General features: G+C 45.8%; 1 protein-coding gene and 1 long non-coding RNA gene across 4 annotated transcripts in view; one reads left to right on the top strand and one right to left on the bottom strand.

Moving 5' to 3' along the window:
- The window catches only part of LOC118014489, a 40747-nt gene extending 26392 nt beyond the window's left edge, over window positions 1–14355 (bottom strand). Inside the window, exon 1 of the long non-coding RNA XR_004680292.1 lies at window positions 14298–14355. This is a non-coding gene — a long non-coding RNA (uncharacterized LOC118014489). The remainder of the gene's footprint in view (window positions 1–14297) is intronic.
- PRRX1 (paired related homeobox 1) overlaps window positions 12771–23622 on the top strand; it is a 77697-nt gene continuing 66845 nt past the window's right edge. For all 3 annotated transcript variants that reach the window (XM_035010838.1, XM_035010836.1, XM_035010837.1), the window contains exon 1: window positions 12771–13360. In XM_035010838.1, coding sequence (XP_034866729.1) covers window positions 13120–13360 — 241 coding nt within the window. In that variant the 5' untranslated portion in view covers window positions 12771–13119. The remainder of the gene's footprint in view (window positions 13361–23622) is intronic.

The raw sequence follows: 23622 nt of genomic DNA, 5'->3' as shown, positions 1-23622 counted from the left end.
AGGAACATGCTTATGATAATACTTATGCCAATGTGATATGGCAAAGGAATCTTCATTACAAACAAAAAAAATGGAACCTTTCAAACAAGAGCTGGGTAAAAAGATAAAAAAATAATCTAAGTACAAGTATGCTTTGATTTAAAGGATATTTATCCCTACATTTTACAATTCTTTTTCATTGTTCCACCAAGAAAAATGGTAAGTCTGAATACTGTACGACTTTTCTCTTTACTCCATTCCCAGGGGAAGAAAGCAAAGACAGGCTCCAAAATACTCAATGGTAACCCTATTTTGGGATATGGACCCTTTGGTGAGATAAGCAAAGGGATTGATATTCTCTTCTTCCTCATGATAGTTCTAGTTTTTTTAATTGCTGCTATAGTATACTCAAGAGGGTCAAGTGAGAGTAAAGTGGAGACCAAGGGAAGGTAAACAGGGACTCTTGGGCTAGATTTGTACCAAAACTTACATTTACAGTTTCAGACTATTGCATTGGCATTTCTGCAAATCACTGATGCACACCAGCATGATATACCATCTGTCAAGGTCGTTGGCAGCATATGCCTAGTTGTGGTCAGAGAGGACCAGATTCTAATCATGGCTGAGTGCCCTCTCCTACCCTGGGAAAATTACTTAACCTTGGTTTCCTTATTGGCAAAAGGGGATAGGAAAACCTACTTTTTGGGATTACTGTGAAGATTAAATGAGGTAATGGATATAAAACACTTAACACAGTATTTGGTACATAGTAAATACTCATCAAATGATAGCAATTATTGCTATTACTGCAGTTCCAAAGTTATGACATTGAGGTTAATGTGAATGGCTGTATAGCTAGGAGAAAATTTCATGGCCTGTATATTTTAGACATCTGTTTTTCGGTGCTATATACTTAGTATATCACTTAACTGAACACACAAAAGTATAGTTAAGATCCTGTTACATATCAGAAGGCAATTTGTAAGGATATTTGATGCTTGTTAGACCAAGTAATATTCTAAGTTTTTGTTTTGTTTTGTTTTGTTTTACATGCTTCTACTCATCCTTACAGAAATTCTCTGTGGAAGACAAATGGTAGATAAATGGCAAGAACTAGGCCTCCAATTTCTTGCTTGAGTTATAGTTTCTGTAAAAAATATAATGTGGGATGTCTTCAGTTTGGGAAGTGGAATATGAAGAGAACTGGCTTTTTTAAAAATAAAAGAAACAAACAAAATGTGTTCTTTGTGTCTGGCATTTTTCTGTCAACATTATCTCTGTGAGTTTTGATCATATTATTGCACATATCAGCAGGTAATATTCAATTATATCAACATAACGCTATTTATTCACAATATTGTTGAATATTTAGGTTATTTGCTGTTCAAGTCTGTTACAAATAGTATTGCTTATTTAAAAGTCTGTTGTTTAATTTGTGAATTTCCCAGTTTTGCTTCTGTTGTTGATTGCTAATTCATCCTGTTGTGGTCGGAGAAAATGATTTGTATGATAATCTGTCTTTTCAATCTGCTGAGACTTAACTTGTGGCTAACATATGGTCTAACCTGGAAAATACCCTGTGTGCACTTGAGAAGAATGTGAGCGCTGTTGTCATCAAGTAGAGTGTTCTGTGATGTCTGTTAGATCTAGTTGCTCTATGATGTTGTTTAAGACCTCTGTTTCCTTATCTTCTATCCTCTTGTTCTATCTGCTCTTGAGAGTTAAGTATTGAAGTCTCCTGCTATTGTAAAGCTGTTTATTTCTCCCCTTAATTCTGTCAGTTATTACTTCCTGTATTTTGCTGGTCTGTCATTAGGTATATAAATGTTTATAATTGTTATATATTCTTGCTGTGTTGAAATTTTTATTAATATACAGTGTTCTTCTTCATCTCTTTTAACCTATGTTGATATAAAGCCTATTTTGTCTAATATTCCTATTGTCACTTTTGCTCTTTTTTGGTTACTATTTAATGAAAAATCTTCTTCCATCCTTTTCTCTTTCAGTCTGTGTCTTTGGATTTAAAGTGAGTCTCTTGCAGACAGCATATGGTTCGATCATGTGTCATATCCTTTTTGCCAATCTCTGTCTTTTGATTGGAGAGTTTAATCCATTTACCGATAAGGAGGGACTTCTGTCATTTTGCATTTTTTTTCTATAGGCCCTACAGCTTTTTTGTCCTTCATTTCTTGCATTACTATCTTCTTTTGTGTTTAATTTTTTTTTGTAGTGAAACATTTAAACTTACTTCTCATTTCCTTTTGTATATATTCTGTAGCTATTTTCTTTGTGGTGACCATGGGGAATCACATTTAACATCCTAAAGTTATAACACTGTAATTTGAATTTATACCAGCTTATAAAATACACATACTCCTCTCCTGGTGGTGGATGTCACAAAATTACACCGTTCACTCTGTGTGCCCCAAAAGCTAAACTAATAATTCTTTTGAATGCATTAGTCTTATAAATTATATGTAAAACCACATGTAGAGTTACAAACCAAAGTTACAGTGATACTAGCTTTTAGATAATAACTTAAAAAAATACATTAGTCTCTTAAATAATGTGGAACAGGAAAAGTGAAATTACAAACCACCATTACAATAATACTAGCTTTTATAATTGCCTTTGTATTTAACTTTATAAAGATCTTTATTTCTGCAAGTGGCTTCAATTTACTGTCTAATTTCCTTTCATTTCACCTCACAGGATTCCTGTGAGCATTTCTTGTAAGGCAGTTCTAGTGTAATGAACTCCCTCAGCTTTTACTTATTTGGAAATGTCTTAATTTCTCCCTCACTTTTGAAGGATAGTTTTGCTGGATATAGGATCCGTGGTTGACGGTGTTCCCCGCCCCTCCCCAACCTTTGAGCACTTTGAATATATTGAACCATTGCCTTCTTTTTTTTTTTTTTAAGATTTTATTTATTTATTTGAGAGAGAGAGAATGAGAGACAGAGCGCATGAGAAGGAGGAAGATCAGAGGGAGAAGCAGACTCCCTGCTGAGCAGGGAGCCCGATGCGGGACTCGATCCCTGGACTCCAGGATCATGACCTGAGCCGAAGGCAGTCGCTTAACCAACTGAGCCACCCAGGCGCCCTGAACCATTGCCTTCTGACCTCCAAAATCTCTGATGAAAAATCTGATGATCCTTGTATTGAGGATCCCTTGCTTTGTGATTAGCTGCTTCTCTTGTGTTGCTTCAAGGTTATCATTTAATCTTTGGCTTTTGAAAGTTTAATTACAATGTGTCCTAGTATGAGTCTCTTTGAGTTCATCTTATTTGGTGAATGTTGAGCTTCTTAGGTATTTATATTCATGACTTTCCTCAAATTGGGAAGTTTTCAGCCATTATTGCTTCAGATATTCTCTCTGCCCCTTTCTCTTTCTCTTCTCCTAGAACTCTCACAATGTATAATTGGTCTGCTTGATAGTGGTCCACAGGTCACTTAGGCTGTGTTCGCTTTTCGTTGATCTTTTTTCTTGATGTTCTTCCCATTTGATAATTTCCACCATCCATCTTCAAGTTTGCAGATTCTTTCCTCTGCCTGCTCAAATATGCCTTTGAATTCTTCTAGTGAATTTATCAATTTAGTTACTGTACTTTTCAGCTCCATAATTTCTTTTTGGTTCCTTTTTATGTTTTCTATCTCTTTGTTGATAATGTCCATTGTGTTCATACATCATTTTTTTACTTTCTCCACATCTTCCTGTAGTTCTTTGAATGTCTTTATGACAATGATGGTTTTAATGCCTTTTCTAGTAGATCTTCTATCAGATCTTTTTCAGGAACATTTTATGTTTATTTATTTTTTACTTTGAATAGGCCTTACTTTCTTATTTCTTTGTATGCCTGGTGATTTTTTGTTGAAAGCCAAACTTGAATCTAATAATGTAGTAACCTGGAAATCAGATTTTTCCCCTTTCCTAAGGTTTCAATTATTGTTTTTGTTTATTTTTTATTGTTGCAGACTGTCTCTGTTCCAAAGATCAGCCTGAGGTGCAAACTTAAGATCTTCTCAGGTCTTTCCTGAGCCTGCACCTTTCCTTGGGTATGTACAGTCACTTTCTAATTTTCCCCACATATACAATTGCTTGTGAATGTCCTAATCTTTATTTATTTTATTGTTGTTGTTGAGAGAGAGAGAGCATGAGCAGGGAATGGGGGGGGCGGTAGGGAGGAAGACAAGGGAAAGGGAGAGAGAGAATCTTAAGCGGACTTCATGCCAGCATGGAGCCTGATGTGGGGCTCAATCCCAGGACCCTGAGATCATGACCTGAGCCAAAATCAAGAGTCAGACACTTAACTGACTGAGCCACCCAGGCACCCCTAATCCTTAATGTCTATCTCCCAAATGGAGAAAAAGAGAAGAATGAACAGGGAGGAACAACAGGAATGTGGAGGTAACCCAAGGATAAAGGGGAAATGGACAAAGTTTGGTTTGCCTCAAAAAGCATTCTTCTCTGGAACATGATTATTTGAGTCCCAGTTGCCTTAGAAGCCCTCTGATATTTGGGGTGAGGAGGATATAAATATTTCAGATTTTTCCAGTTGCTCTTGGTGGGAACATTGTTGGTCTGCTACAAGCTACAGCATCATAGCCCAAAAGTGGAAATTCTGAACTATCATTGAGTATTTACTATTTGCCAGGCATTCTGATGTATCCTTACCTATATTATCTTACATTTTTTCATAGTACTTTGAAATGCTGAAGCTCAGAGGGACTAAGTAACTCACTTGAAATTTTTAAGAGGTAGAACCAAGGAATCCATCTCTATAGCCTTTAAAGCTCTACTCTCTGTCATACTACGCTCAAAGTGGGACATAATAGCCTGTCTGGTAATGGTTAAAGATTAATGGTCATTTGGTCCAAAATAACATAAAATCAGATATCTGAATCCTGTAAAATAATTTTTAATGGAGAAACTGAGACACCTGACAAATTAGAGAGATCAATAAATCACACCCTTCAAATTTTGAAGGAAATAATTCAGACTTCTGGCTTAAAGGAGCAGAAGATACTCAAAAGAAAAATTCCAGAAAGAGGAAAGGATTAAAAGGTGAGTGGCAAAAGGAATTTTTTTAAAAAAATGCATGTTGGGAGAGATGCTTCTAGTATTTTAAATGTGAAGCTGGACACCAAGTTCATGAAAAACAAAGGTATATATTGTATAAAAGAGGTGGATGGTGACTTAAAGTGTTGAAGTTAATAGTTCATGAGCTGCAAAGTCTTGAAATAAAACATTATTTCAGACTTTAAAATTCAAAAATGCATAAATCTGTTTATATCAATTCTTCCTTCTTCTTCTGTAGTGATAATAAAGTGAGAAAAGAACTGGTTTTATTTGCAGTCATGCCTTTTATACTAAGTTCCTCACATACATGTTATCTCATAGCATCCCTTTGAGGTGAGCAAGAAAAAAATGGCCCTGAAATTCCTTACCATTGTTTGCTGTGGAGCAGAACTTAAAATAAGGCAAATCTGGGTGGGTTTAAGATGATAAAAAATGGAAAAAAAGGAGAATAATACCTATGTATACCTAGCAAATATAACTGACCCATAGAAGATGCAGCCAGCCTGTTTGCTACCTATGAGCCGTTCTTAGAGGAAAAGGGGGAGAACTGGAAGGAAAGAAGAGCGAGCCCTGTTTGGAATTAGAGATTTGTTCAAGGACTTGGGAGAAGGAAGCAGGTGGAGACTGGGCTGCGCTTGGCTCCAGATTTATGAAAGCAGCAAGCCAAAGAAGGTTATCCAAAGTGGCACACCCACTGGGTAGGCTATAAATAAGCACTAAAGTCAGTTGAAGGTCCTTATGGGTTTCAAATCAGCCAGACTTACCCAGGCCCAAAGCATTTTGTACCTATTCTGTAAGATTCCACCCACTTTTGCTTGGCTTAGAAACAGAGCTCCAGAGCCCAAAAGCTGGTCAGCCTGCAGAGGCAGAAAGCCAGCCTGGGACCTCAGCTCAGATGTCTTGTTCAGGGCCAAGAATCCAGTGAGTGTGCAGGTTCTCTAATTTTCAGAGTGTGATACAAAAAAACACCGGGCGTTAGCTGTTCTGGCACAGGAGTGAAGGGTCAGCAGTGGGTTCCCTGGCAGCTCTGTGCGCTGCTGCTCTCCCAGAACCATTCCCGGTTTTAAGCTTCTTCATCACAGGATTTGCCTACCCTTAATGGACTTTTCTAAAATAGGAAGAGAGCAAGAATTTAGCCTTCTGTTTCTCTGTGGTGCTGGGAGGAAACTGAGCCTGGGCTATCTGATCCTAAGGAAAAGAGCAGAGGAAAGAAATTAACATTTGTAAAGACTATGGTAAAGCATCTTTCTTTTGTCTTCTTTATCCTCCCAACAGCCATTTGTGGTACATCTGAATTTTCCTAGTTGAGAAAGGCTGGAGTTCCTCAGGAGAAAGAAGGTGTAGTACCTGCACATTCATATTCCCTCTGAGGGCATTTGGCAAGGCATCTTGACTAATTGCTATGTTTTATATAATGTGAACACACCATAATATCATAACTATGCATTCACATGTCATGTTGCCCGTTCATTTGCTCCAGTATTATTTAATCTTCAGTACCAATTCAACCATCACTTATTGATTATTTAGTGACAGATTTGATGCCAGCTATGTAACATAGGCAGACCTTAGTGATAACCTGGATAAGCTGAAGTGGGCATCAGAGAGAGAGGAATTTGGGGTAACTCCTAGGTTTCCTACTGGGGAAAGAGGAGGAGCATGGAGAGATAGGTGAGTTTGGTTTTGGACATGTTGAGTTTAAGGTTCCTTGATGAATGAATGAATGTCAGCAAGAAGAGAGCTATTTTTTTTTCCCTTTCAGGGCTTACTATATGCTAAGCCCTGTGTTAAAGGGCCTGCATACATTCTCATTTATTTTTACAAATATATGTCAGTAGGGGTCATGATTAGCCCTATTGGAAAGATGAGTAAACTGAGGCTTAGAGAGGTAACTACCTTGCTCACTTTGCACAACGTGATAGTCAGTAGGTGACAAGATTTAAGCTTTAGACACTGAATTCATTGACAAACAAGTAATAGTTAACTCATGAAAAGCTATGAGATCTTATAGTAACAACCAGTTTAATGGAAAGGATGGGGAGGATGAAAGACATAACCCTGGAGAATAGCAATATATAAGAAGTGAGCCGAAGAAAAGGAATATTCTGTGAAGACCAAGAGGAAGTGCTCAGAGCAATAGAGGACAAGGAGAAGAAATTTCAAAAAGAGAATGTTCAGTACTGTCAATAACAGCTGAAGCATTTAGCAAAATAAGGTCTACGAGTATTCATTGCATTGCCAATGTGCAGATTACAGATGTCTTTAGCTACAGCTGGCCCGGTGGTATATGCAAAGTTAGTGTCTAATGGTTTGAGGAGCAGATGGCCCCTGTGAAACTGCACTGGGTCCCAACTGAATATGTTGGGCCTCCCAGCCTATAATAGGATGGACACATTACCAGCATACTACTTGGAAATGTGTTTTTAGTCCTACTTTATTTCATTTTTGCAAAATTTCAATGTAATTCAATAGGGCTATTGGGTGGAAGTGAGGGTCAGTGGAGAGCATTCACCCATGCATGGGAGGAATGTTCCTAAAATGCCACTTATGATTTCAAGAACCAGAACTGGAAGAGCAAAGGAGAGTTCCTTTCAAGTCTGGCATAGAGTCTCCTTCTCAGAAACACTACAATATGGCAACCCTGCAGAATCTATCTTGTATTTTCCTCTTTTCCCCTGTTTCATCATTAATGAATATATATTAGATGGTCAACCATGGGCAGGAAAGCATTTCTACCCCCAAAACATATTATTTGCATGAGGGTGGTATTGTCTTGTTTATGTGTCATGGAACCTGTGACCTGTCACATGTGATTATCATGTCAGCTTAATATCATGTCAGGGAGTGCAACTCCTGGTTTCCACCTCAGAGGGGAAGCTCCTTAGGGTGGGGGACATTCTGCTAGCCAGATGAGGCAGAGTTCTGCCAGCTTCCAGTGCCAGGGAAACCCTGGACAGTAATCAATACCAAACCTAACTATGAATAGGACCACCCACGGGCACATGGCTGGAAACCAAACCTCCTTCCTACCTTGGTCTGATCTCTTGGCACATTTCCTTGTTAGTCCCAGCTTTGCTCCCACTTACTTGTGGAGGAATCCAAAAACAGGAGTTATTTTTTAAAAGGGTAGGGCAGAAAGAAGGGTTGGAAAGGCACTCTCAGATGCTGGAAGGATCATGAGGAAGAGGGTTCTGGTTAGTTACATCACCCAGAGCTTCAGATTTTTAATAAATACTGATTGATGGATGGAAGTCAAAGTGAAAGCCAAGGAAAGATCTACACATGTTCAGAGATTTTTGAGTTAGAAATGCTCTCCTTCCAACCCTTTCCCAAAAGGAAATCACACGGGGAAAGCAAAGTAGTGATTAAGGAACTAAACAGGCCACAGCGTTCTCTGGGGCCTTCTAAGTTCCCAGGCCAGACCTGCTGCCTGCTTGCTGAGTTGAGCATATGCTCCCAGCCACAAGCTTCACTTCTGACATCTTTCTGCCAGATGGTCGTTCTTGAATTCTAGAGGTGCTTGGCCCTCCTGGTTCCTGCAACCTGAGCCGAGAGAACTTTGATCCACCAATCCCCCACACCCCCGCGCCCTCACCCCGCTAGGGAGCAAGGCCTGGCGCCTGGACAGCAAGGAGAGGCCAGGCCACGACCTTGGGCACTCTGAGAAGGCCTTTTCTGCCCGCCTCTGTGTGCCCCAAATAGAGCACGGGCGCTGATTCTGAGGGTCCCAGAGAGCCTTCTCCCGCCTGGCCAGCTAGCCCGCACAAACCCATTCTTTTCACTGTTTACTGAGTGAACGGGGCTCTCCATTCGATCTTGAATCTCCCTGTGGGGTTATCCCGATGGCTTTTAATTACAATCCAGCAAATCCAGAATCTCAGCAAATTACATATGTTGTGTAAACACAATCAGGGTGTGGATCCAACCCACTAGTAATTGTTAATAGAAACAAAAAGGAAAAGAAAATAAATAACCTAAAAAAGTCTAAAAAAGCAAAAAAAAAAAAAATTCTGCAGGGCCTATGCCTTGGGGATTTGCTTTCTTGGGGACCCTCCCAGCGCATCCTCCAGCCCACCCTGCCGCCGCGACTCCCCGCGGTGATTCTGGCTGAGGCTGGGGGACTCTGGGACTTGGCCGCTGCAGCGGAGGCCTACGGGGTGCCTGGCTGGCAGAGTGCTGAAGAGCCCGGCGAGCCTGCCTTCCGCTGTCCCGCGGCCTCCGCAGGATTCCAGAAAAAGGGCTCCGGATCGGGGAAAGGGGGTCCTGCCGCCTGCCTCCAGACCCTGTCCCAACACTGGCGTCTCCCTTTTCCCGGACGCCCTCTTAGTTTGACCCTGAGTTCCAGTTTCTGGGCTTGGAAGACATTCTGCCCGCCCCACCCTCCCCAAGGTCCTCAAAGGCCACCCCAACCGCTGGAGCGGGACTCCCAGCCTCGGGCCTCTAGAGCGGCGGCAGGAGGTGTGCTGCTGGGGCTGAACTAGCCCCACACAGTCAGAGGTATTTGAACTCTCAGTCCCGGAGACATTTTGGGGAATTGTGCATAGAAAATGTTATATAATATAAACTATATACACACATATACATATTTGGTCGACAAATGTTAAGCAAATGTGTCCGATGTTTTTGTTGAAGCCGTTAGCATCCTAGTTAATATTGGTAGGACTGGTTGATATTACTACAGGAATGACAAGTGGATAATGTTAAGGGAGTGCCTGATCCCTCCCGAGAACACGGCGGAATATAAGTGGAGACGTCCGACTGTGTTTCCGAGGAGGGCCCATCTCTGATCTCTCTTCCCTGTCGCTACCTCCTGGTCCCTAACCAGACTGACTGACGGCACGCCAGGGACAAGGCAGCTTTCTCCCAAGGGCGATCTTCTTCGACTGACTGAGATCGCTGGGTCTCCAGGGGAAGAAGCATGTCCAGGGGGTGTCCGAAGCCCCTGACCTCTTACCCAGACCTTTGTCACAAAGGGCAGTTCGGTCAGTGTCGGGACAAAAAGAAACGTTAAATTCAACTGTAAATGAGGGTAGAGAAGCAGGAAGAGGCTAGGGCCTGGTCCAGGACTGAGCAGGCTCCGGGAGATTGGAGGAGGCTGACCCGGCTGCGGGGACAAACCCAGCGGTGCCTCGCTCGGCGTGCGGGGAAGGGAGGGCCACTCGGCCTTCTCACCCCAGCTCATCCAGCAGGACGCCTGGGGAAGACCTCTCTGTGCGATTAAGTGACGTCCATTGGAGCGAGCGGGTGGCACTGCCACGTGTGGCGCTCAGCTGAAGCTCGCGGAGGCTGCGGTGTTGGAAATCCCCCCGGAAGGCATCTGCCTCAGCGCTCGCACTCGGTGCGGGCCCACCCGGGTGCGCGGCCGCCTCCCACCAGCATCCCGCTAGCCCTGCCGCGCGGCTCGCACCGGCCCAGACGCGGACAGATGTTTACTGCTTAGAGCCCCGACCGCTGGGGAGATGGAGCGACGGGCGCGGCGCACGGCCCGGCGCTGGCGGGGCTTTGGGCTCCCGGTCGGGGGTGCGAGCGGGCAGGAGGGGAGGGCGAGGGGATGGAAATGGGGGTGGGGGGAGTGGGTGGACTAATGATGAAAAAGTCTCCTCCATCCCGGCTCCTTAATTAAATGCATGGAAAGAACCGAGGCGAGCACATCTGGTTTCAATCTGCAGCCCTTTGATGGCATCAAATGTTCTTTTCCCAGATCAGGGCTGGGAGTTCTGGGCTAACTATGGCCGTTTGGAGCCCAGAAACCATTTACACACACTCGGACCCTTTCTCTCCAGTCGAGCCTCTTGGCTATAGAAGGGAAAAAGGGGGGAAAAGTCTAGTAATCAAGCCAATGGGAAAGTATGTATGTGTGTGTGTATATATGTTTGGAGAACATAAAATGCCACAAATAAGCACTTAATATTTTACTTACTCGTCATATAGTAACTCATTTCTAATGAGACTATTAAAGCTGTTACCAAATTCCAACAGGTCATGAAAAAATCCCTCAGCACCTCTCTGTTCCTTGTCAAGTTAGGGCTCAGCAGACGGACGGCACAGCATTATCCGTAGACTTGGGGGTTCCTCTATCCCTCCCTGTCCTTCCTCCTACGCCCCCTCCCCCGCCCTCCCAGGCACCCGGGTAGGACTGTGAACTGCGCAGGACCCTAGCCCGGCCCCTCGCTCCAGGAATGCCCCTGCCTCCTTCTCATCTGGGCAACGCGACCCTCCCGGCTTAGCGTTGTCGCCTAGGGAAGCGACCTTGGCCGCACGGAAGAGGTTACGAAATTGGCCAGAGTGGGGGGAGGAGGGAGCAATTATGCTACAGTCCTAGAGTCCTTTCCTCCAGCTAAATAAATATGTAAATTTCCTACTGCCCTGGCCCCGGGATTCCTAGCGGCGCGAGAGGCTCAAATCGATTCGGCGCCTTCTAGATCTCCCTTAACCTGCCTTTGGTTCGCGGAAGAGCGTGGGAGAGCCTCCCATTATTATCGCTCCTGTTATTTTATTACATTATTTAATAGGCTGTCTCTACGGAGCCAAACATAGCTTTAATTTGCTTGCTCTCTCCTTCGTTCTCTCTCAGACACTCCCCCACCCCCCCCCCCCCAAAACTGTTAGAACTGCAGGAAACGCTAAAAAAAAAAAAAAAAAAAGGGCAGAGAGAGAAGAAAATTTGATTGAGATAGTTGTGGATTTTTTCCAACAAGTTTCCCCGCAGCTGTTATCAAAACATGCAAATGAGATTTTCCAACAGGATCTTAAACAAATCTGGAGGAGTTAATGCCCAAGCAATATAATCAGCCCGTTTGAAGTGACTGTGGGTTTCAGTTTGTCTTTTCTCCCCGTGATACTATTGCAGGGGAATGATAATTAGACCTTTACTTTAAAAATCCAAAGGGGCTCTCTCGCTTTCTCTTCCCTCCCTTTTCGCTCCCTCCTCCCTCTCTCGCTCCCTCCCTCTCTCTTTCTCTCTGGCTCAGATGTTGGCAAAGGGGGTTTTCTTAATCAGACTGTTTTTTGGTCCGAGGGAAAGGAGGAAGAAGGAGATTGTGATGGAGAAAGGGGGTCTGTAAAACGTCAGGCACCGCACAAAGGCTTTGCCACGTAATTACAGGCTCCTATTAAGTCGAGATCTGCCCTCCCAGGGGTCTCCAATTTTCTTGTATTCCCTACAAAGCCTCCTCTGCATGCCAGTTTGTGCCTTTTGAAGTGCCAGAGAGCTTCTTGATCCAACTGAGAAGGAAAAAGGAGCTCAGCAAGAAGAGGGGGAGAGCGAGAAGGGAAAGGGGGGAACCCCATCACCACCCTCCTTCGGACTCTTGAAGCCCTTTTTTTTCCTTCTTACGAAAAGTAAAGTGAGAATCCTGCTCTCCAATACATCTGCAAGACATCACCCTCTCCTCCTGAAACTTTAGTCACTCCTGAGAATCCACAGGAGTGCAGAGAGGGGGAACACGTTTTCTTGAAGATGTTTTAAAGCTGGAACAAGCCTTCTTCTGTTGGTGCTTGAACTCTTGCCTGGGAATAACTTTTTTAACCTTGAAAAAAAAATCCACTTTGATTCTTCTCTCCCACCCCTTCTTCTCTCTTCTTCTGTTTGCCTAACTCCCCCGCCCTGCTGGCCTCCCCTTTCCTTTCTCCCCCTTATTATTATTTTTAGTGTGTGCTTGTGGACGCTTTTGGAGAGCTGGAAGGAATTTTTTTTTTTTTTTTTTTTTTTTTTTTTTGCTCCTGACTTGAACATAGGGTGACTTTTTAATTTTATTTTTTGGTGTGGATTATATCCTTGGACCGCGCCGGACTTGGCCTCAGGAAAGCAACCGAGGCTTTCGAGGCTGTTGGTGCAAAACGCTCTGCTCTGCAGAAGGGGGTCCCCCGCCCTCTTTCCAATTTTTTTTGTCCTTCCCCTCCTTCTCTCTCTCTCTCTCTCTCTCTCCCCCCCCCTCTCTCTCTCTCTCCACTCCCCCCTCTCTCTTCCCCACTCGGCTCCTCTCCCCCCCTCGCGCCCACAGCGTTTGGTGTTGATTCGAGCGGGAAGAGGGGGGTGGGTGGGATCGGAGGGGGAGACCATGACCTCCAGCTACGGGCACGTTCTGGAGCGGCAACCGGCGCTGGGCGGCCGCTTGGACAGCCCAGGCAACCTCGACACCCTGCAGGCGAAAAAGAACTTCTCCGTCAGTCACCTGCTAGACCTGGAGGAAGCCGGGGACATGGTGGCGGCGCAGGCGGACGAGAGCGTGGGCGAGGCCGGCCGAAGCCTACTGGAGTCGCCGGGACTCACCAGCGGCAGCGACACCCCACAGCAGGACAGTGAGTGAGGGACGAATGCCCGCGGGAGTGTGTGTCCGGGACCGGGGGCCAGGGTACCCGCTGGGCGCCTGGAGCCCGCCCGGACCAGGGGGAGAAAGTCGGGGGCCAGGAGAGGTGGTGGCAGTGGCCGGAGGAAGGGCCAGTCACAGACAGGGAGGAAAGGATGATGAAAGGAGGGATCTGCCCGGGCGGGCAGAGCCCGGGCGGGCGCTGCAGGGGAGGCCCCGAGGCCCTGAAATCGGGGCTGGGGACTCTGTCCTCCTCGGACTCTCGCCGAAGCCGACTGGGCTGCCCCTCAGTCCCCGGCGAGCACGGCTGTCAGGTCTTCCTGCATGAGGGACAACCGGGCTGGCAGGGAAAAGGTCGCAGAGGGTATAAAGTCGGGGAGCCTGCCGTGTTTGGGAAGGCAGCGGATTAAAAATGCCGAATTGGGTCGGGAGGACTTCTCCCGCGTCGCGAGTGTGGGTCGGGGGCAGGCGGGCGGAGAGGCGGAGGGCACCGCGCACAGTAGCCAGACCCGCGCGACTCCGCGGCACACCGAGCGCGGGCTCCGAAGGCCGGGGCGTGCGGGAGGGGCCGCGCTGGAGCGTCCAGCCCCAGCAGCCAAGCTGCTCTCTGCCTTCTGCTGTTGCCGCCCTCCACCTGCAGATGGGTTTGAGACCCCCGGCAGAATCAAAGGCCTGTGCCTCGGGAAGACGCGGGCGAAGCAAAGGGAGTGTCCTTTGGGGTGAAACCCGAGCTCCCGCCCCGCTCCGTCCCGCACAAGAGAGATGCGCGGGGGAAGTGCGGGCTCCAATGCCGAGCCTGGTGTCACATTCGAGGAGCTCTCCCTATTGGCCCTCAGACCTACGGAAAAGTCCATGCAGTCTCCCTTTCCCATCCTTCCCGACTGATATCGCGCCCCCATGGAAATCTCGCCTGGCGTTATTAACCGTACCTTAAAAGGTGACTCCCAAGTGTATCCATACGTTCTGGAGTCTGTAACAGACCTGTCACCGGAATCATCCCAGGTGACATGGGGCTTGATATTTTCTCCTTGAGATTTCAAGAGTCTGAACTTGGCTGGAAGTTTTTAAAACGAGGCAAATTCTTTTCCATTTCATTATTTGTAGGCTGTTATTTTGTTCAAATTTGGAACCTCTGGAAACAGGAGACCCCGCCGGCATGCCATCATTTGAAAAAAAAAAAAAATTGCCAATATCAGACTCTCAGGAAATAGATAGACAAAGCAAACAGGACCCAGAAACAGCTGGATGCAAGGCCCTGGCAAAGCAGTGGGAACCCAGAATGCCTCAATGAAACAGGCGGCAAGGAGAGCCCCTCTCTCTGGCAGGCCGCCTGCCCCTGGCCCAGTTTCCTTGGTCCAGACCTAGAATCCCCTCAGGGTGTTTTTGTTTTTGTTTTTGTTTTTGTTTTTAGCCAAAATCGAACTGGGGTCAATCCACCCTAGGTATTCCCAGAGGCAGAAGGCGATGGGGAATTTAGACTGAGAATAATCTGCCCTGGTCTGTCACTAGAGAAAGGCGGCCAGTTCTGAGGAATGAAGACCTGGTGTCCCCAAGTCCCAGGTAATGGCTGGGCACAGACGCAGAGGCTTCCTTGTTGAAGATATTGGTGCCTGGGGGGGGGGGGGTGCGTTGTTCATACTGCAGCATGAGTTAATTGTTTGCATAGACACTTTGAACTCCAGGAAAGTGCACAGCAAAATAACGTGATTGCTTTTAAACATTTTACTAGGGAAAATTTAAATATGCAAAGCATAGGGAGAATAGTGTTCGGAATCTCCAAGTGCCTATCACCCAGCTTCACTGATTTCTGCACCTTCTGCTGGTCTTGTTTCGCCATGGTTAATTATTAATTGCAACATTTATCACTGTTCGGAAAACTGGAGGCTGCACCCACAACAGAAAACAGGGTCGTGAAGAAACTGCTGCGTAAAGGACCAGGGTGGGGCGGGAGAGACCAGCCAGTGTTTCTTTACCCCTAAAACAAGCAGAGGGATGTGAAAAGCAGGCCCAAGGCCAGTGGCCACAGCAAGCCCCGGCGGCCGGCGCCGCCCCATGGGCACAGCATACTACAGGGCTGGAGGGACGCCGACCGTTCCTGCCCTTTGGCTCCAAGGAGACGCCACCAGAAGGGAGCTCGGGGTTCATGGTGGCCTTTTAGTGCGAATGGAAGGAGACTGGGCTATGGAGGCCGGCTGAGAAGCACTCTCGAAGCTGAGGCAGAGGTGGCCCACGGTGGCGGGGAGGCGGCCCAGGTTGACTCCTGTGAGACCCAGGCCTGGTGTGGCTGAGGTTGCGCAGTGCACGTGGTGTCCGCCCTGGTGCTCAAGGACAAAAAAAGGGCAGCGGGTGAAGTTGGGGACCGTGTGTCCCGAGGGAAGGGGATGAAATCTCCAGGTACCTGCCCGCTGCATTCTGGAGCACACACATCTCCAAGTTGCAAGGAGTAAGGAGGCCTAGTGGGGAGTGGGCCCGGAAAGGAAATTAAGGTAGAATACCAGCCAGGAAGAGGATGCTTAAGGAAGGATGGTCGACAGTTTAGAAGGAGGTAGCAGAAATGCAAACTGAGGTGATGGGGACAGAGTGACCGACACTTGGGTTTCTGAAAGTAGCAGAGAAACACGCTAGGCCTTGCTTTCTTGAGATGGCTGGGGCCTATTCTAACAAATAGTTGTTGCTTTTAGAAGCAATGTTCCCTAAACCTCCTCACTCATCTCTGAGATGACAATAGGAAGGACTGGTAAGTGGGGCGATAGTGTCCAGGAGGACCCTTGTCCTTAGTCCTCGGGTCCCCCATCAAGGGTTGCGGAGGGAGCTGTTTTGAGCTACTTGAGTGAGGACCGGTGGGCCCTGCTAGGCTTCCAGTCTGCAGTGGACCATGAGGCTCAGACTATGAATCGGAGAGGGGAGGAGAGGAGAGAAGAGGAGTTTTCAGGCATCAGGACTAACGCGGAGCTCGGAGCCTGAAAGGGGCACTAAGAATCAGGTGCCCCTTGCAGCCTGCTGGGAGTCTACCCCAGAGGGGAAAACCATAATCTCCTTTGGAAGAGATGGGAAACACATAAAAGACATGGTTTACTCTTCCAGCTATATGGAAACATGTCCTCACTAAATTTTCTTTTCAGCTGAAATTAATAAAACAGGTTCGTTCCATCTACACTAATCCTGCAAATTTTCCAATTACCACCTGGGCTGACCTTAGCATGGTCGAAAGCGAGAGCTTCTTGCTAATCTCCCTCACTCCTCGTCACAATTCTGTTTCCCCTTTGGCTGATGTTCGTTCCACTTTGCTCTCTGTAGAATGATCCCTTTTCCCTTTTACTGATTTTCCCAGCCCAGTAAATGTCTCAGACTTCTGGGTTCAGATGCCTTAAGTGTTTAAAAGAAATGGTTCTTTAACAGTTAGGAATCCGGTGGCTAATGGGGGAGTGTGGAGTGTGAAGAGGGGGTAGAACAGGGTAAGCCAGGGAGAGGAAAGAGGAACAGGTCATAAAAATAGGCAGACCTACTCCTAGGAGGACGGTGCATCCCGCTGTCATTTCTTAATCTGAACTTCAGCAAACTCTTAAAAAAAAAAAAAAAAAAGCGCCTGCCTTCCACGTTCCCAACCTCTAAATTAGTGAAACCAGATTGTCCTAATAAGACCTTTTGTTGGAAACACATGTAGTCATAAAAAGGTAGACGGAAAGTCAATTAGACACGCGTGCACACACGCACACACTCCCAAGCTGGTACTAAGTGTGCATCGGGGCGCAGCTGGGCCCCGGCCTCGGCGGGTTGCAAATGCAGAACAGTGACGCGGGAAATCGATTTGTCACAAAGGGAGAGGTGTAAACGCGGTGCGATGGAATTGCCCGCCCAATCCTCCCTCCACACTCTTCTGGCCCAGCTCCGCCAACTCCCCCCACCCCCCCCACCACCCCAGAGGTAAGCCCGGGGGAGCGGGAACATTCTCTAGGGTGCTCCCTAGTTGGAATACACCTCAGAATATCAATTTCCCTGGAGCTTCAGCGTTTGTAACACCTAGGGCGCCAGGAATTTCTGCAGCACAACCTTGGGGCCCCGGAGTCGGTGCTGGTACTCTGAATTTGGGCCTCAATTATCTTGATTCAAAGGGGAGCCAACGAAATATATCATTTTAAGGGTAGCCTGGAAGTTTTTTCTCTTTATAGGAGGCAGTGAAATCCAGGATCAAGGTAGGTCACTGAGTCCCCACGGTCGCATGTCAAGTTCAGAGAAGAGGTGGTAAATCTTGTTTATCTTACAGGCAGGGGCAGGGCGCTGGATGGCCTCCTCTTCATATTTTGGAAAAAATGGACTGTCTGGTGACTCCCACCCTCCTGGGGTAGAAGGGCAGCTTGGAGTGTGAAGGTCAGGGATCTGGGTCCGTATTAGTCGGAGGCCCCAGGCAGCCAATACTCTCTGGGGCTCCAGATCGCCCAGCTCTAGAGGACGTGAGCCCCTGCCTCCGCCCACCCCCCTTCATTTCTCGGATGGAGCCCTTTCCGAGACTCGGGAGCGCCCTGCCGCACCTTAGGTGTCATGCAGCCGTGCATTTTGGCACAGCGGCTTTAACAGTCCCCCACATGCTTAGGTCAGAACATAGGAGCATCAGGCGGGCAGCCGTGGATCACACGGAGCCCGGCAGTTCCTTCCTCTTCCCAGGGGCGTCATTTTAGATTTTACAGCAGGAGTGAATAAATCATCTCCAAACCAACAAGATGTCACACACACCCTTCCCCTGCGAAAAAACTCCAGCAGCTTCAGAACCAAGGATACCTTCCTACTCCTCTGGCTCCGATTCGCTCTGATCCGAGTTTTGAACGGCCCTCCCCGCGGGCAGCCACCTCCGAGGCCCTTTTTCACTTTTAAATGGTTATCTGTAGATTTTCAACTAGAGGTCCATTTGATTTTTATTTTAAAAGATGTGTTTCTTTTACAATTCCTCTCCTATAATACCCTGTTTACCTGCTCCCTCCTTCAGCAGGGCGCGCCAAAGGAGCAGGCCACTAGCTCCAGGAGAACTCTGCTCCCTCACAGGGGCGCCAGGGGACTCGGGGACAGGGGTGTTGCAAGTCTGTGCTCGCCTCGTGTGCACGGCGATCCCCGCGTGTCTCCTGTTCCTGGTGGGGTCAGCTTTCAACGGTTCTGAGAAAATCTATTTTTTATTCTTTGAGAGATGGAGTTAGAAGAAGCCATAGGAATCACTTTTTTTTTTTAATTGGGGGAGTAGTATTTATAGAGAAGGAGATAAATCTTGCGTTTTTCTTTTTCTTTCTTTCTTTCTTTCTTTCTTTTTTTTTTTTTTTTTTTTTTTTGGCAAGGGGTGGAAGAGTTTCTTGGGGAAGAGCTCCACCCCGGAGAAAAAGTAAAACTTGGGTGCTCAGCATCCTTTATTCAAACCAATTCGTAAGGTGAATCAAGAGGATTCTTGGAGTGTTCCTCTGAGCTAGAGATTAGATATTTACAGGAAATACTGGGATAAGGGGCTAACTTCCCGTGTCCACTCGGTGTCCAAACATTTACAGAACTACCTGTGAGTCCACGCCATTGTAATCTGATTAGGTGCTCTGCTCCGAATTCTGTTTTAATTTGATGCAGGGCCCAGTACCACCCCCATAGGTTTGGTGTCCTTTAACTTTCTTTTCAACAATACAAAGAGGATGTCTATGTCGACAGCATTAATTTTAATCCACAAGAATTTGGATTCTTGTAAATTCAAATAGCTTGATGAGCAGGCTAACAACACTCATTAAAAACGATCTCAAATAGAAAAACATTATCGACAAACTGCCACAACCTCCTTTTCTCTAAATGCTGTTTCTTATTAAGTCAATAAATGCGGAGATACATTGCCAAGATATCTGAGGAGACAGTCTTTGGTGTTTGGGGGTTAGCGGGTTTGTTTTCCACCTGTAGAACTTTTTGAGTAAGATGTCTCCACCCTGGTCCTAATATTAGAAGATTCTTGGTGTGGTCATTTGTCTAATTTAGTGAGGCAGCCTTACAGAAGGAGCTGTACAGAAAATTGTGAATTATCGATTTTAGATTTAGACTTTACAAAAATCACTACATTTCACTTGTCCTGGAGCCACTTTTCTTGAAAAAAAAAATCTAGGAAGATGAGTACAAGGATAATAGTCACTTTAAGGGCAAGGTGGGGAACAAAAACACAAACAGTGGTTGGGGAGGAAATTTTATGAGAGAAAATAAAGAAAACTTGTCAGAACAAATCAATCGCACACACAACTTCTCAGAAGAGTCCAAGGACAATCAGAATCTTAAGGATTCTGCTGCTCCTGTAAATTCTCAGATATAGGAATAAAGTCATGACCAGAATTCAGTCCTCAGGTAATGGATATCCCAGCCCCTTTGCTGCACCATGGAATGAGAGAGCTCTAATTCCCAAGAACTTTGAGGCTTATTTTTGCTACTATTGATTTCCCCAGACTTAGCTTCAAATGAGGAATGAATTTGAAAAATGTGTATTAATTCAAATCCCCAAGATTCGAGTTATTATAAAGAACAAGGACAGGTCCTCTGGTTCCTATTTTGTCTGCTTGGAGCTATTTGCAAGCGTTTGGAAATGGTCTTCAGGGGCGGGCAAGGAGAGACTATACCGAAACTTTTGTGCAGAAATAGAGATCGCACTCGGTCTGAATAGCAGGCTCTCATGGAATCTCACCATTTTTATGGGGTGGAGGAGGGAGGGAGTAGGGAAGAGTTAATACAGAAATTCAGTGAAGAAGAAAATTTTAACTTTTAAAGCAGAACTCGACAGTATCTTAGATTTTAATGTCCTCCATCCCGACTGGAACAAAGATGCAAACACCCCTTCCCCACCTCAGCCCTCGTCCTCCCAGATCCAAGGGCATTGAGGTGCAACTCGGCAGGGTGGAATGTACCCGCGAGCTTTGCCAGACGCGCCTCTGCTTGCCTTCTCCTACCGAAAGGGGGCGCATTCCTCCTAGGCCTGGGAGGGACCTACCCTGCCTTCAGAAAACTTGGGACTCTGTCAGCAGAGCGACACGCTGGAAGACCCTTCTATACAAGTAGCAAAAGATAGGAAATATCCATGTCATGAAGACACTCCAGGGACTGCATAACTATATGCTAGACACGCATTTTAACAGAAACATGGAATTAGCTTGCAGGCTTGCTTTTGAAATGAGGGTGCTCAGGATTCCAGGGCGAGCAGGAATGGGGAGGGGCGCTCTCCCTGTACTCCCTAGTGGGACTAGATGACCCTGGGTCAGTGGGTGCTAGGGATGGTGCCTGGGAAGGAGAGCGTTTGTCTCTGCGGAGGTGGGCGAGACATTTCTGCATATAAACTCCGGGTGCTTGAAGAAGGAGGGGTAGATTGGAGAGCTAGAGTGCGGCATGTTAGGAACGGCTGCAGACACCCACCCTCATCGGACCCCAGTCTTCACATAGGGCAGACCCTGGCCATCCTAGAGGTAGGCCCTGGGCTTAGGGATACCCTCTTTCCTTCAAAGGAAGGACAATAGCTACCCCAAGTCTTGTGTGGGCTGAGACAGTGACTTCCACTCATCCTCCCTTTTTGGGCAAGAGTTTCAAGTGATTTACAGGACATATGAGGAAAATTCTTAACCCCCTTCTGTAAATCTTGGGATTTTCTACTTCTCTCCCTACCACACCCTGAATTTGGAGGTCAACAAGGCAAGGCAACAGTGGGAGCAACAAACTGGCAGAATGAATACTTTGTCTTCTTCGTAGAGTTGGTGGTTAATACATACCTTCCAAGATCATCTGAGCTTGGGTGTTCACTAGAAACAGAAGTGCCAGGCCAGAGCTGCAAGGGAAATTGCATTCCCACAAACGTTTGTCTGAGAGCAAGAACATTCACCCCATTCACTTAATTTCTCATCATCAGTCATGTCATATTTTAAAGGACCTCACAGTGCTGGAAGGTGGTGTAGTTATAAATAAGCATAAAAACAGATGGGCGCTCTCCCAGTACTCTAAATATATATGGGGAGGCCAAATCTTTTCAAAGAAGATTCAGATATATAACTTAAAGGCCAAGGGGCCCGACTCAATCAGAATTTGAGCCAGGATATGCTAAGTTTAATCAGCTTGACTATGAGGCAAAGTGAAAGGCCTAGCCAGCACTTTGGATATATATAGAGACAACCCCATTTGCTCAAGTTTCCATTGTATTTATCCACACAAATTCATGCTAGTGTGCAAAGGGCTTGGAGGATTTGGCCTGGGCCTGGAGGAATCAGTGTCCAGCCTCCTGCCTTTGTCAACCATCCTTGTCTTCTCTGCATGCCCTGTGCCCCGACTGGCTGTCCCAGAGATGTGTGCTGCCGAGAAAACTGGTGCCTAGAGGCCATGGACGCCTCCTAAATGCTGTTTTCTAGAATCCTCAGAAAAGGAGATAGCCGTTGAGCTCAATGATATATAACACAACCAAGCATTTTCATGTGTTTTTCCTCTCTGATAATTCGTTTTATAATAGCCCACTTAAGAGACTTCTTGGGAGTAGAGGTTTGGGGAGCTGGTTACTGTTCATTTCTTTTTCAGGTAACTCATGAATACATATAAGTTGAAAGTTCCATTGGAAATAGGTATTGAATCTAATGCTTTATACCTGGGCATTAACTTACTGTCATTAATCCAGAGTGGGAGGTAACACTCAGGAATTACGTACATTGTGACTTTCTTTCCATTTTCTGCCAGGTCTACTTCCCTAAATACCGGTGTGGATCACAGTAGTCCTATACCACTGGGATAGCTGTTAAACTGTTGCCTTGGCTCAGTGAATGCTTAAGTGATAGAATCACCTCCCCATCTTTAGTGGATCCCCTTTCAAATCCAGCCAAAGCACTGGGTCCCCTCCGCTCCCCTTCCCACTTTATACCATTTGCCTAGGAGATCTCCTCCAGGCTCACCGTTTCAGCAACCATCTGCATACTGAAGATTCCCAGGTTTCGGCTTCACAGCAGAACTTCAGGTCCATATGTGCAGCTACCGATTCAACATTTCCATGTGAACGTGACAGAAGTGCTTCAGACTCAAAAACAAAACATGGCACCGATGAGCTCCCTTTCCCCAGTCTGATCCGCTTACAGCTTTTCCTGTTTTTCTGTATCACAACATGGGGATGCAAAACTCAGAAATTTCAGACTCATCCTGACTCCTTCCTTTCTACCTCTGTCCAGTCCATGTCCAAATCTCAACAAGTTTACCTTCTAAAATCACCTGAATCCATCTCCTCTTAAAAATCTGTGATATTTTACCTGTACTGTGTACCAGCCTCCTAACTAACTGGGTCTCCCTGAATCCATATTTGTCCTCCTATCTGTAGGTGGTGCACAGCGTGGATATAACAGATACTCAAGGAAAATTTGCTGAATGAATAGAAGGCATGCTAGTGCATTCTTTTACAAACACATTTTTTAAAAATCATGGCTCTCTTCTTTAGGACTCACAATTGCTTTTTATTCTTTAAAAAAATTTTTTTTAATTCAACTTAATTAACGTATACTATATTATTAGTTTCGGAGGTAGAATTTAATGATTCATCAGTTGCACAACACCCAATGCTCATTTCATCAAATGCCCTTATTAATGCCCATCACCCAGTTACCCTATCCCCCTACGCACCTCCCCTCCAGCAGCCCTCCGTTTGTTCCCTAGAGTTAACAGTCTCTCATGATTTGCCTCCCTCTCAGGACCAAATTATTTGTCCTGTTTTGTTTTGTTTTGTTTTGTTTTTAATCACCTTTTATAGTCTATATTTCCATTCATGTCCCAGCAACCTGCCATTCACACAGAGAACAGAACTGTTCCCCTACTTTTCCCTAGTATGCTAGTTAGGCTAGGACATTTCCCCATGTCCTCTAGTCCCCTTTCTGCTTCTCTGACTTCTCATAGGAAATTTCATGCTCTGTACCTCTTTTTTGCAAACCCACCCATGCTACCTTTCAAGGTTCTGCTGCTTGTTCAGCTTCATTTTAGACCAAGAAAACCCCTTCCCTCGATGCTTTTACTATAGAAATAATCAGCGCTTTTACAAGTATTGCTTAATTATTTTCTAAATATATTATGGTTGTTAATATAACCTTGAGGATTTTCTTAAGATTAGAGATTTTGGGGGAAGGGAGTAGGGGAGAGGCATATTCCACAGTGTATATAGTAAAGCTGCAGTAAGCAAATTAAATAGATCTTCTTCTTCTTCTTCTTCTTCTTCTTCTTCTTCTTCTTCTTCTTCTTCTTCTTCTTCTTCTT

Source organism: Mirounga leonina, unplaced genomic scaffold, assembly GCF_011800145.1.
Source record: "Mirounga leonina isolate KUSES-001 unplaced genomic scaffold, KU_Mleo_1.0 Mir_154, whole genome shotgun sequence".
Classification (NCBI taxonomy): domain Eukaryota; kingdom Metazoa; phylum Chordata; class Mammalia; order Carnivora; family Phocidae; genus Mirounga; species Mirounga leonina.
This window is presented reverse-complemented; position numbering and strand designations above follow the sequence as displayed.